A 13,592-nucleotide genomic window follows, 5' to 3' on the forward strand; every position below is an offset into this window, starting at 1 on the left:
ATGCAATTATCGAATTCCTATGGGAAAGTGCTGCACGAAGTAGTCCAGATGGGGTTTAACCAGTGTATTATACAAATGCACCACCTCTTGATTAGTATTCCATCCCTCTGCTAATGGAACGCATTAACTTGTCTGTCCTTTTCGCTGCAGCCGTACATTGCAAATGGTTTCACTCACTTTGCGCCCCTCTGACTCGAGGGAGTGGAGTTGGGGAAGCAGAGGCAGGAAACAGTGATTGATTTGATAGGAGCGAGGTGCATCAAAGACAGAGGTGAAGGAGCAATTAAACAAAATCAGTGGTGCTGGTAACATGATTATGAATAACTTTCTGAGTTCAGTCAGCAGTATGTGCCTCTTGCACATACGGCTTTTCCTCATCCTCTCCCTGTTCATTTGTCATTTCCTCTCTCTGCTCCATTATTCCTTTTCTTTTCATTTTCCCTTCATCATCCCTTTTTTACTCATCAGTTTAATGACTCCTGTTTGTTTCTGCAATACCTTATCTCCTCTCTCTCCATCCCATTTCCTGCAGCATTGACCCATCATGCTAGGGATACTACCTTGGGAAAGAGAAGAAAAGGACCCAGAAAAAGCACAAAAACAAAGGAGGGTGCAGACCATGGACCAAGCATGAAGAGGTCCAGGAGTGGGGGTGGATCACAGTAGTCATGTTAGAAGATCCTGCTGGTAATTGCACCCATGGATGTTGGGGTCAGAAGATAGAAAAACAAATTACAGCAGACATACTTCTAAGTAAGCTTATTTAGAGGGATGTGGAAATAGTCACATGAGATTTACTCTACTAAAGGCCAAGATGATTTCTAGGAAATACAGTCCTGGATCCATGGAGAGACAAATGTAATACAATTTTGCTGAAGGGGGGTGAATTTGTGGTCCAGGATGTTGACAAGCACTAAGAGATACATTTGCTGCCTGTGAATAGGGGAATAAGTTGTTCAAACAAAGTTAATGGACAAATTTGACTTTTGTGTGATTTTTAAACTGCATTTCTAAGGTAACTTTTATTTTTAGGGTTTATAGTGTAGGGAGTAAAGGCTGTATCTTTCAGAATTCATACTTTGCTGGATTATGATTTGATATAAGTGTGATTGGGGAGAATATTGAAATTAGGGAGAAAAGTACTTGATTAATATGATTGGTGAATTGCAAAAGTAGAAAATAGCTAATTACAAAGGAAGAATTAGGGCCAATTTTCCTGACCTCTGCCCCCCAAATGCGAAGGTCAGATAAAAAGGGTAGAGGCCCAAAAGCAGAAATGTAAATAAGATGTTCCCGACATCCCACATCCTTTTTCAGATCATTCACTGACGGGGTGCCTGAGTGCAGGAACGCCCAGGGAACATGATGCTGTGGGCTAGCCTTGGACCACTGCAGTGCAGAGGAGCCATGGGAGTCCCAGGGACAGGCCAAAGAAAGGAGGTAAAGCCATTTTTATTAAATTTCAACACTGCCCACCCCCCCCCCACATACCCCCAGGATCTTTAGATGGAATCGAGACTTTCTGGCTATCGATCTCCATCAGTAGTCAGAAGTTCCTGATGTCTGAGGTCCAACATGCAGCTGCAGGTACAGCTCCGGACAGGAAATCCTGGTGATCTGGGGGCTGGGCAGGAGAAGTGCACTTTGGGTGTATATATTTTATTATTTGTGTCCATTGTGTCATTTTCTGGCATCTGATGCTTTCTTCTCCTTGCTTTAGAATATTAGTATCCTCACCCTTCCCTACATCTTGCTGCCCTGACCTGCTGTCATATAAAGCTAGGTACAGGAGTAGGCCATTTAACCCCTCAAGCCTGTACCACCATTCAATTAGATCATGGCTGAACTTCATTTACCTGCCATTGTTCCACATCCCTTAATACAGGAAACTTTGTGATATCCGGCACTGACGGGACCGAGCTGTTGCCATCCCATCAAAACTGCCGGACAAACCAGCGGTAATGTTAAAACATACGGAGCTTTTGAGCTCCGTATCTAGCAACAAACCCTGTTGCTTAGCAACAGCTTCTAAACAGTCGGCCGTAGCTTGCAAGCGTCTCTGTAGCTAAGCAACAGCTTTAGCTAGACCTTGCAGAGCCTGACTGGTGAAATAAAAGCAACGAAAAAGAAAAAAAAAAACTTACTGAACCGACTCCTGAATTTTGCCGGTGGATCGAGCATTCTGGACAGTTAACCTCCGGATAAACCAAAGTTTCCTGTACCCTTACATAACAAAGATCTATCGATTTCAGTCTTGAAAGTATTTCATTGTCAGTTTTGTGATAAATGCTAAATATACAGTTACAATATTAATGTTCTCCTCTGAGGTTAGTTAAATTCATATGGAATGTAGTGAATATTAGAAATAATCTCTTACCTGGGGAGAACTCTCATCAGCCTTAGTTGCTAAAATGCAAAAGTCCCCACACGTAGTTATTGAAATCAGACTCTTTACGTACTTTACATACTTTTCATTGTTCTTGGTGTCCCAAAAGACTACACAGTATTCCAATCGATCTGGTCTGGTATATGCATATACTACTGTGTTGGAGCAATAACCCCACTGCCAAAAGACAAAAATTGGATCAGTATGATTGCTGAATATAAAAAAGGCTATTGTTTCATAAAAATGTGCTGTTTTGACCTCATAAATCATTAAAGTGACAGACAAAAAAGTTATATATGAAAGTCTGTAAATCAAAATTTGATCTCTCCAGTAGTTGTTAAATGTTTAATAAATTCATCAATAGGGTTTATTTTGCTATGTCTGTACTTCCATAATGGTAATCATTTGCACCACAACATTGTAAAAGAGAGCATCAAATTGAAGTGCTTTAATTTAATGACGTCACCAATAGCAATTCAAATGAAACAACTTTAAATTATCCGTAGTCTGTCCACAATTTGTTTTAGGGGCCTAGAATTTCCTGGAGACTTACGCCATTATAATGGTACATCAGCAGCGTATGGTTCAACTTGCACCGTAAAAGTTCCAGGAAATTATGGCTTAAGTGAGTTATGTCATATGACATGCCAAAAGTTTCTGGGGATTTGCGCCACTCTGCCATTTCCCTTGCTGAGATAGTGAACAGTTCATTATAATTAGGTTAAAATCCCACTAAATTTAAATCACTTTGGATAAGCCATTTTTGTCACTTTTTAATGCATTTGCAGGTTTTGGAGCAGTTTAAGACATTCCTTGGACTTGTTTATATCACAGTAAGTTAAAACGTGATCCCGATGTGCAGAAGCACTGGCTCCCTGTAACAAATCTCTTTGGCTGCTGTCTTGTGTTTTATTCTATAATTAGTAACTACAGTATGCTAATGTGTTTTACAGTGTATGCTGCTAGTCTGAACTGGGTTAGGTATTTGGCAGGACTTTGTGAACCAGACCACTGTTCATTTTTGTAAAATATTTTAGGAAAAATATTCATCTTATAAGAGCAAACTATTCACAGTAGCCAGACTAGTGAATACATTACAATAGCAAAATACCGTGGATGCTGGAAATTTGAAATAACAACAGAAAATGCTGGAAACACTCAGCAGGTCAGGCAGCATCCGTGGAGAGAAACAGAGTTAACGTTTCAGGTCTGTGACCCTTCGTCAGAACTGGAAAAAGTTGGAGATTTTAAGCAGGTGCAGAGGCAGGGAAAGGGGGGAGGGGAGGAAAGAACAAAAGGGACAGTCTGTGATAGGGTGGAAGGCAGCAGTGGTTAAATGTTGTAAATGAGGATGGCAGAATCATCAACAGCTGCTGCCTGAAAAAATAGGGGCAGAGGTTATAGTCTGAAACTGTTGAACCCAATGTGGAGTCCAGAAGGCTGTAAAGTGCCGAATAGAAAGATGAGATGCTGTTCCTCAAGCTTACTAAGAAACATCCAAAAATAATTTTGTTCCTGGCATTTTCCAAACACATTCTGTAAAACAAACTTACAAAAAAAAATTGCAAACATCAACTAAATTAAAAATACAACCCAACATTTGGATTAAAAACTCTAATTTACAATTGTAAATCTGCATCATATCTTGCCAAACAAAAACTTTGGTCTCTAATTTTTTCATATATATAAAGCTACCCATAAAATACCACCTATAAAAGGTTTGTTGCAGCCAGATTAATTTTGGTTGATGATCTGCCTCAGAACGTCCCAAAGCGCTTTATAGCCAACAAGGAAGGACTTTTGGGGCTAAGAATTCGATTAGACCCGAAGACGGGTGCGGGGATCGCAATGTGCGATCGGCCTGTGCCCATAGAAAGTAATGCAGGCAGCACGTGACATTCGTGCTGCATCCTAATTACCATGATTTATGTGTGCAACGCAGCGCTGAGTGCACAACTGAGTGGCTGAGCGCACAACTGAGTGGCTGAGCGCTCAGCAGGAGGCCGAAGTTCGTGCGAGGCTAGCTCTATTTGAAGCTAGCCTCCACTTTTAAAGGCAGTTGGCACCTCTTAAAGGTGAGGTGCACTCTGCATTCAGCAGCTGCTGAAGTGCTTGTCTTGGCAACTGTCACTCAGTAATAGCTCAACAGGGCAGAGAAAGGGCACCAAGGTTCTCAGACGCAGCACTGGAGGCCTTAGTGCAGGGGGTAGGATGGAGGAGACAGGTCCTCTACCGCAGGGGGCCAGGAGGCCCTCCAGACACACAGTCAGAAGGCAGTGGGCAGTGGAGGCAGATAGATGAAGCGGTTGCTGCCAGCAGTCTTGCTCTGAAGACCTGGATCCAGTGCCGAAAGAAGTTCAATGACCTCACACAAGTGGCCATGGTCAGTGAATGCATCTTCCAAAGCCGTCTCCCACCAACTGCACCACTAGTCTCACACACTGCTCAATGCACAACATCCCCATCACTCGCCGACCAACAAACTCTAACAATCATGACTCATACCTCACATTCATTGCTTCACCTCACCCTCACACACTTACCACTGCTGCAGGTCTCACACCCACATTTCACACCTTGCACACACTGCCAGCTATTCATCCGTGACAGGCACCTGACCCAAACACATTGCACCACATTCACTGACACACTTCCCTCTCTCTTGCAGGGCAAGGTGGCTCATAACTGCAGGCAGCAGCAGCTAACCGGTGGGAAAAGGCAAGCCTGCTTATCCTGACCCAGCTGGAGGAGACCGTGCTTGATTATTATGGGAGGGGCCATCACTGGGGCTGTGGCAATCAGCGAATCTCAAACCACTGAAGATGACGGCATGCACATACCTAATCCTCCTTCTCACAGCCCACTTCCCCTCTTCCCACAATCTCTGCTCACTTACAAGCTACCAATGGTGTAAGAATGCACATCTTGCATTCCCCCCCCATCTCTCACCACAACCCGACCCTTGTGCCTTTCATCTTTCAGATACCCAAGAACTCCACCATGCCCAGCCAGTGCAGGAAGAACAAGGAGAGTGATGGAGAAGAAGAGACACCATCACTCAATCTCACTCTTGCAGGCACCACACATACTTTAGAGGGTAGAATATAGGCGGGATCTGCACATGGTGAGTCACCAGGCACAAGTGGCCTGCAACCGAGGCAAGGGGAAAGGGTAGCGCAGGTGCCAGCTCCCCAGAGGGTGAAGTCGCACACGAGTTCTGCTGCAGAGGACCCAGATGAGGACTTCGATGGGGCGGCCTACAGAAGAAGGGTGATGGGTATGCACACAGAAATGCTTGGGGTATTGGCAAGCCTGCCAGAGAGCCTGTTGTCATGATAAGGAGCAGGGAGGAGTCCGGCACCAATTTTGCACAGAGCTTTGCGCAGAGCCTGGAGCCCACGATTTCCAGGATGGAAGTGATGGGCAATTCCATTAGCACGCTAGTGGACCAAACCATGATGCAGGGTCTGATGGAGGATGTCTCAGCTTCCATTGCAGCACAAGCAGACATCTGTCATGCAACCTCAGCTTTCTGCCACGCAAGCTCAGACTGCTCTCATGCAGGCTCAGCTTGTTGCCACGCAAGCTCAGACTGCTGCCATCGTGGCTGCGTTTACAATGTGGAAAGGGGCCTGCAGGGTATTTCGGCAGTCCAGCAATCTGTCCTCCAACAGATTACTAGGATTGCTGAGGCGGGACAGCATTCGTACTCCCACCACTGCCACTTCGCCAGTGTCCTTGCTGTTGTCTGACAGCCAGCCAGTCCAGACTGCTGCCACCCATGCCGAGGTGGTGCAGTCTACAGCCGAGCCTTTTAGGCCCAGAGCTGCTCGAGGTCATCCTGCAAGGTCATCTGCAGTCTCCCCCACTGAAAGTTAGCAGCCATGCTGCAGCCACTGGGGTAGCACTTTGTAGGAGCACTGAGACAGGCAAAGGCACATGGAAGACAAGCACTAAGGGAATGCACAGGGGTGATTAGTTGACTTTGTTATCTAGTACTGAATTGAATGATTAAATGTGGTTTGGAATGTTTGTTTTGTGGTGGCTTTCAATTCAGCATTGTGGCCAAGAGGAAGCTGTGATGTTTCTTGACAGAGGGATGGTAAGCTGGGGAAGTGTTGAGCAACAGGGATCTGGGGTTTCATTCAAGGGAACCGGATTCTGATGAGGCGCTCATGGACAGCCCATCCAGCAGGTGGATGTGCAAGCTGCCTCCTCCTTTCCTCCTCCTCCTCCTAGAATCATAGAATAGTACAGCACAGAAGGAGACCATTCGGCCCATCGAGTCTGTGCCGGCTCTTTCGAAGAGGAATCCAGTAAGTCCCACTCCCCCGCTCTTTCCCCATATCCATACAATTTTTTCTCCTTCAAGTATTTATCCAATTCCCTTTTGAAGGCTACTATTGGATCTGTATCCACCACCCTATTAGGCAGTGCATTCCAAATCCTAACCATTCAGTTGCGTACAAATGTTTTTCCACATGTCGCCTCTGGTTCTTTTGCCTATCTTCTTAAATTTGTGCCCTCTCGTTATTGACCCTTCAGCCACTGGAAACAGTTTCTCTTTATTTATGCTATCTAAACCCTTCATGATTTTAAACACCTCTATCAAATCGCACCTTAGCCTTTTCTGCTCCAAGGAGAACAACCCCAGCTTCTCTAGTCTATCCACGTAACTGTATTCAGTCATCCCTGGAACCATTCTAGTAAATCTCTTCTGTACCCTCTCCAAAGCCTTCATGTCCTTCCTAAAGTGTGGTGCCCAGAATTGGACACAATACTCCAGCTGGGGCCAAACTAGTGTTTTATATAGGTTTAGCATAACTTGCTGGATTTTGATACTGGAGGCGTGTAGGAGGTGGGACTACAACTTTTGGGGTTGTAGTCCCGCCTCCATCGAGTTGTGGCCAACCTACTCGATTTTCACTTGATTGACCTTGTTGAGCCCGCCCAGCGGGCTCAGCAGGCCAATTAAGGGTCACCCGGCAACAGGTGACGTCACAGATTGACATTTCATCTGTCAAGAGCTTTTGACAGATGAAATATCAGCGTCTGACAGCTCTTTGAAGCTGTCAAACACTGACAATCTGTACACCAAGCTAATTCCTTCCTCTCAGGCTGATTTAGAGATCTCTCCAGAACAGAAAGCTGAATGCTGCAACTCTTGACAGCTCGTGGCCATTCTGCTTTCTGTGCCGGTGAGATGAGGGACTCCAGAGACCTGAAGGAAGGAAGGCTGTAAAGGTAAGTAAAGGTAAGTAAAACTTATTTAAACACTTTACACACACCAAACACACTTACCTCTGCACTCATGCACACATCACTCACCTGAACACCGGACATCTCGAACCCTCCAAGCCCTTCAGCCCAACGGTCCGCCTCGCTAACTTGGCGTGGTTTGGAGCCGTCGGGAATCCCACACTTCAGGGATAAAAATAGGGATTAGGCTAAAAACTGCCTGTTAACTACCTGTTAACAGGCAGTTAATTGGCACTAATCCCCTTCCCGCCTCGGGGAGGCGGGTCCTAGCACAGGTCATAGAGTCATAGAGTCATAGAGTAATACAGCACGGATAGAGGCCCTTCGGCCCATCGTGTCCGCGCCGGCCATCAAGCCCTGTCTAATCTAATCCCATATTCCAGCATTTGGTCCGTAGCCTTGTATGCTATGGCATTTCAAGTGCTCATCCAAATGCTTCTTAAATGTTGTGAGGGTTTCTGCCTCCACAACCCTTCCAGGCAGTGAGTTCCAGACTCCAACCACCCTCTGGGTGAAAAAGTTCTTTCTCAAATCCCCTCTAAACCTCCCGCCCTTTACCTTGAATCTATGCCCCCTAGTTATTGACCCCTCTACTAAGGGAAAAAGCTCCTCAGCATCCATCCTATCTATGCCCCTCATAATTTTGTACACCTCAATCATGTCCCCCCTCAGCCTCCTCTGCTCCAAGGAAAACAAACCCAATCTGCCCAGTCTCTCTTCATAGCTGAAGCGCTCCAGCCCTGGTAACATCCTGGTGAACCTCCTCTGCACCCTCTCCAACGCGATCACATCCTTCCTGTAGTGTGGCGACCAGAACTGCACACAGTATTCCAGCTGTGGCCTAACCAGTGTTTTATACAGCTCCATCATAACCTCCTTGCTCTTATATTCAATGCCTCGGCTAATGAAGGCAAGTATCCCATATGCCTTTTTTACCACCTTATCCACCTGTTCCGCCGCCTTCAGGGATCTGTGTACTTGCACACCCAGATCCCTCTGACCCTCCGTCTTGCCTAGGGTCTTTCCATTCATTGTGTATTCCCTTGCCTTGTTAGTCCCCCCAAAGTGCATCACCTCGCACTTTTCCGGGTTAAATTCCATTTGCCACTGTTCCGCCCATCTGACCAACCCATCTATATCGTCCTGCAGACTGAGGCTACCCTCCTCGCTATTTACCACCCTACCAATTTTTGTATCATCCGCGAACTTACTGGGTCGGGTATCTTGCCTCCTTTGAAACCGGCATGGAGGCGGGTTGGGGGCGGGATGGGATGGGATCGTGCCCCCCGATTTCGCGATTTTAACCCCCCACACGCCTCCAATCCTGCCTCAACGGCCCAATGAAAATCAAGCCCTATGCCTCTATTTATAAAGCCCTGTATCCCATATGCTTTACTAACTGCTTTGTTAACCGGTCCTGCCACTTTCAAAGATTTGTGCACAAACACCCCCAGCTCTCTCTGTTCTTGCACCCCCTTTAAAATTGTACCATTTAGTGTATATGGTCTCTCCTCATTCTTCCCACCAAAATGTATCACCTCACACTTCTCTGCATTGAGTTTCATCCGCCATGTATCTGCCCGTTCCACCAGCCTGTCTATGTCTTCTTGAAGTCTATTACTATCTTCCTCGCTGTTTACTTCACTTCCAAGTTTAGTGTCATCTGGAAATTTTGAAATTGTGCCCTGTACCCTCACGTCCAAGTCATTAACGTATATCAAAAACAGCAGTGGTCCGAATGCCACTGTATACCTCCCTCCAGAGCGAAAAACAGCCGTTCACCACAACGCTGTTTTCTATCCCTTAGCCAATTTTGTATCCATGCTGCCACTGTCCGTTTTATCCCATGGGCTTCAGTATTGCTAACAAGCCTGGTATGTGGTACTTTATCAAACACCTTTTGAAAGTTCATATACACAACATTAACTGCACTACCCGCATCCACACACTCTTGTTACCTCATCAAAAAACTCAATCAAGTTATTCAAACACGATTTGCCCTCAACAAATCCATGCTGGCTGTCCTTTATTAGTCCATGCTTGTCCAAATGGCTGTTAATTTTCTCCTGGATTATTGTTTCTAAAAGCTTCCGCACCGCAGACGTTAAACTGACTGGCCAGTAATTGCCAGGTTTATCCTTCTCCCCTTTTTTGAACGAGGGTGTAACATTTGCAATCCTCCGGTCCTTTGGCATCACCCCTGTATCTAAGGAGGATTGGAAGATTCTAGCCAGCACCTCTTCAATTTCTACCCTTACTTTCCTTCGTAACCTAGGATGCATCCCATCCAGACCGGGTGACTTATCCACTTTAATTACCGCCAGTCTATCTAGTACCTCCTCTTCATCTATTTTTATCTCATCCAGTATCCGAGCAACCACCTTGTTTACCATAGTTTTCGCAAAGTCCTCTTCCTTGGTAAACACCGATGCAAAGTACTCATTTAGTACCTCAGCCACCAATAGTTCTCCATTTTGGTCCCTAATCGGTCCCACCGCTCCTCTGACAACCCTTTTACTGTTAATATGCTTATAGAAGGCCTTTGGATTCCCCTTTATGCTAGCTGCTAATCTATTCTCATACTGTCTCTTTGTCCCTCTTATTTCCTTTTTCACTTACCCTCTGTACATTTTATAATCAGCCTAATTCTCCCAAGTATTATCAAGCTGACATCTGTCATATGCCCTCTTTTTCTGCTTCATCCCATTCTCCAACTCCTTAGTCATCCAGGGAGCTCTGGCTTTGGTTGTCCTCCCTTACCTCCTTGAAAGAATGTACCTAGACTGTGCCCGAACCTTCTGCTCTTTAAAGGCTGCCCATTGCTCCATTACAGTTTTGCCTGCCAGTCTTCAACTACAATTTAACCGGGCCAGATTTATCCTCAATTTGCTGAAATTAGCCCCAGTTAAGTATTTTTATTCTAGATTGTTCCATGTCCTTCTCCATAACTAATCTTAACCTTGAGGTGGTTCCGGAACCCGTGGTGGCAAGGGCTGCGCCCTCATGATGGTCAAGTTGTGGAGGATGCAGCAAACCACCACGAATTGGGACACCCGCTCCGGTGAATACTGGAAGGCTCCTCCCGAGCGGTCAAGGCAGCGAAACCGTTGCTTGAGCACCCCGATGGTCTGCTCGATGACGTTCCACGCAGCAGCATGGCTGTCATTATATGCACGCTGGCCATGAGTGCTGGGATTGTGGAGGGAAGTCATCAGCCAGGTGCCCTTGTCTCCGAGCAGCCACCCTCGGGTTTGACGTGGTGACTCGAAGATAGCTGATACACCAGACAGGCGCAGGATGAAGACAGCATAACTGCTGCCAGCATAGTGGTCATTCACCATCATGATGCGCTGGGCGTGGTCGCACAATAACTGCACATTAAGTGAGTGGTAGCCTTCGCAGTTACGGAACATCTCAGGATTGGTATACGGTGCCCGCAAAGCCATGTGTGTGCAGTCGATGGCACCCTGCACCATGGGGATGCCCATTGTCCTGGCAAAGCCATATGCATGCTCATCCTGAGAGAAGACAATGACGTCCCTTCTCCTGGAGTAGATAGCCTCAATGACCTCCTGGATGCGATGTCGCCAGTTGCAGACTGGAAAGATCCGGTGGCAAAAAAAACTGAGGGCCACTGGGAGAGCCGTCATCGCACTGCTTTGAGGCTGCAGGTCTGGTTCCAAGAGGTGGCAGAATTCTGTGGCCACCTCCTTGGTGAAACAGAGACTCCTAATACATTAAAATAACAGAAAATGCTGGAAATACTCAGCAGGCCAGGCAGCATCCGTGGAGAGAGAAACAGAGTTAACGTTTCAGGTCTGGGACCCTTCATCAGAACTGGAAAAAGCTGGAGATGTAATAGATATTAAGCAGGTGCAGAGACGGGGGGGGGGGGGGGGGGGTTAGGAGGGGAGGAAGGAATTGAAAGAACACCCTGTACTTTTGTAAGAGGCAGGAAAGATAAAATGTTGCAAATGGGAATGGCAAAAATCATACAGCATGAAAAATGGGGGCAGGGATAATAATCTGAAATTGTTGAACTCAATATTGAGTCCGGCAGACTGCAAAGTGCCCAATCGAAAGATGAGGTGCTGTTCCTCGAGCTTACGTTGAGCTTCATTAGAACAATGTAATAGGCCAAGAACAGAGAGATCAGAGTGGGAGTGAAGCGGTGAATTAGAGTGACAGGCGACCGGAAGCTCAGGGTCACCCTTACGGACTGAACGGAGGTGTTCTGCAAAGCGGTCGCCGAATCTGCGTTTGGTCTCCCCAATGTAGAGGAGACCGCATCGTGAGCAGCGAATACAGTATATTAAATTGCAAGAAGTACAAGTAAATCGCTGTTTCACCTGGAAGGGGTGTTTGGGGCCCTGGACAGTGGGAAGGGAGGAGGTAAAAGGGCATGTGTTGCATCTCCTGCGCTTGCACAGGAAGGTGCCAGGTGAAGGAGAAGGGCTGTTGGGGGTGATTGAGGAGTGGACCAGGGTGTCGCGGAGGGAGTGGTCCCTTCGGAATGCTGAAAGGTGAGGGGAAGATGTGTTTGGTGGTGGGATCACGTTGGAGGTGGCGGGAATGGCGGAGGATGATCCGTTGAATGTGGAGGCTGGTGGGGTGAAAGGTGAGGACAAGGGGAACCCAATCGTGGTTCTGGGAGGGAGGGGAAGGGATGAGAGCAGAAGTGTGGGAAATAGAACGGACACGGTCAAGGGCCGTGTCAACCACGGTAGAGGGGAATCCTCGGTTGAGGAAAAAGGAAGACATGTCGGAAGCACTAGTATGGAAGGTGGCATCGTCAGAACAGACGCGGCGGAGACGGAGAAACTGGGAGAATGGAATAGAGTCCTTACAGGAAGCGGGGTGGGAGGAAGTGTAGTCCAGGTAGCTGTGGGAGTCGGTGGGCTTGTAGTGGACGTTTGTTGAAAGCCGATCGCTAGAAATGGAGACTGAGAAGTCAAGGAAGGGAAGGGAAGAGTCGGAGATGGACCATGTGAAGGTGAGGGAACTTAACTTAACCTAACTTAAGTGCAGGTAGGAGAAGTGCTCTCAGAAGGCCTCCTGCTGAGAGACCTCCTGCCCCTCCTCCTCCCTCTGCAAGCATCTTGTTCTCTTTGCTGCCTCCACTCCATCTCCCTATCATACTCAAGCGCGAGGGCGACTGCAATTAGAGCCCCCCCCATGACTGGGAGCAAGTGGTGTGAGCAGAACCCTTTAAATGAGAAGCAAGCCGTTTTCCACTTGCAGCAACACTTCCCTGTCATCTCACCAACTTTATGTTACTGTAGAAAGCTCCAAACAGTTGTACAAACTTAGACAGTGCCAGTAGAACTGAAAAAGCAAGTCAGATGTAAGTTGTTGATGATCCCTTTAAATAGCGCTGCCGGGGGGTCCTTCCTGCTGCTGATCACTTCATCAGCTGGTCGTGATTAGGAGAGGGAGTTAAAAGGAACGGCAACGTCCAAAATGGCAGATCATGCGTCAAATCAGCGTTGCACAATCATTGACATCATGATCTACCTCATCTAAATATCTGGAGCAAGTGCAGGCAACGGCAGCGCTACCGACCTTCCCAAAATGGTGGCTGCTGCAGGACCTGCCAGAGGCAGGTGGAAGCCAGTCGGCCGCCATTTTTTCATCAAAACCGGCCTTAACGGCCGGCGCTAAACCCCCGAATTTCATGGCCAGTCTTATATCTGTTAGGCACCCATAAAAGTTGGCCCAAGAAGGATTTAGAACATTGGTGGCAAAAGGATTTTGAATTCTTAGGATATATAGAGTTACAGATTGATTATAGCCAATTGCTAATAGCTAGTAATATTGGTAGATATAGTTCCCCAACAGTAACCTTTTGGCAGTATGTTATCTTGGAAAAGGCAAAAGGACATTAACAATGCTAAAAGTACCCTAAAATGCCTCTACTCCACATTTCTGTTTGGCAGTTACCAGCAGT

General features: G+C 46.7%; 1 protein-coding gene across 1 annotated transcript in view; it reads right to left on the reverse strand.

The window, feature by feature from the left end:
• Positions 1-13,592, reverse strand: part of LOC147112526 (WD repeat-containing protein 35-like) — a 90,903-nt gene that overhangs the window by 66,731 nt on the left and 10,580 nt on the right. Inside the window, exon 6 of the mRNA XM_085996858.1 lies at positions 2,378-2,563. Coding sequence (XP_085852984.1) covers positions 2,378-2,563 — 186 coding nt within the window. The remainder of the gene's footprint in view (positions 1-2,377; positions 2,564-13,592) is intronic.

This window comes from Somniosus microcephalus, chromosome 9 (genome assembly GCF_052327205.1).
Source record: "Somniosus microcephalus isolate GS21.2 chromosome 9, FLI_Smic_1.0, whole genome shotgun sequence".
In the NCBI taxonomy this organism is placed as follows: domain Eukaryota; kingdom Metazoa; phylum Chordata; class Chondrichthyes; order Squaliformes; family Somniosidae; genus Somniosus; species Somniosus microcephalus.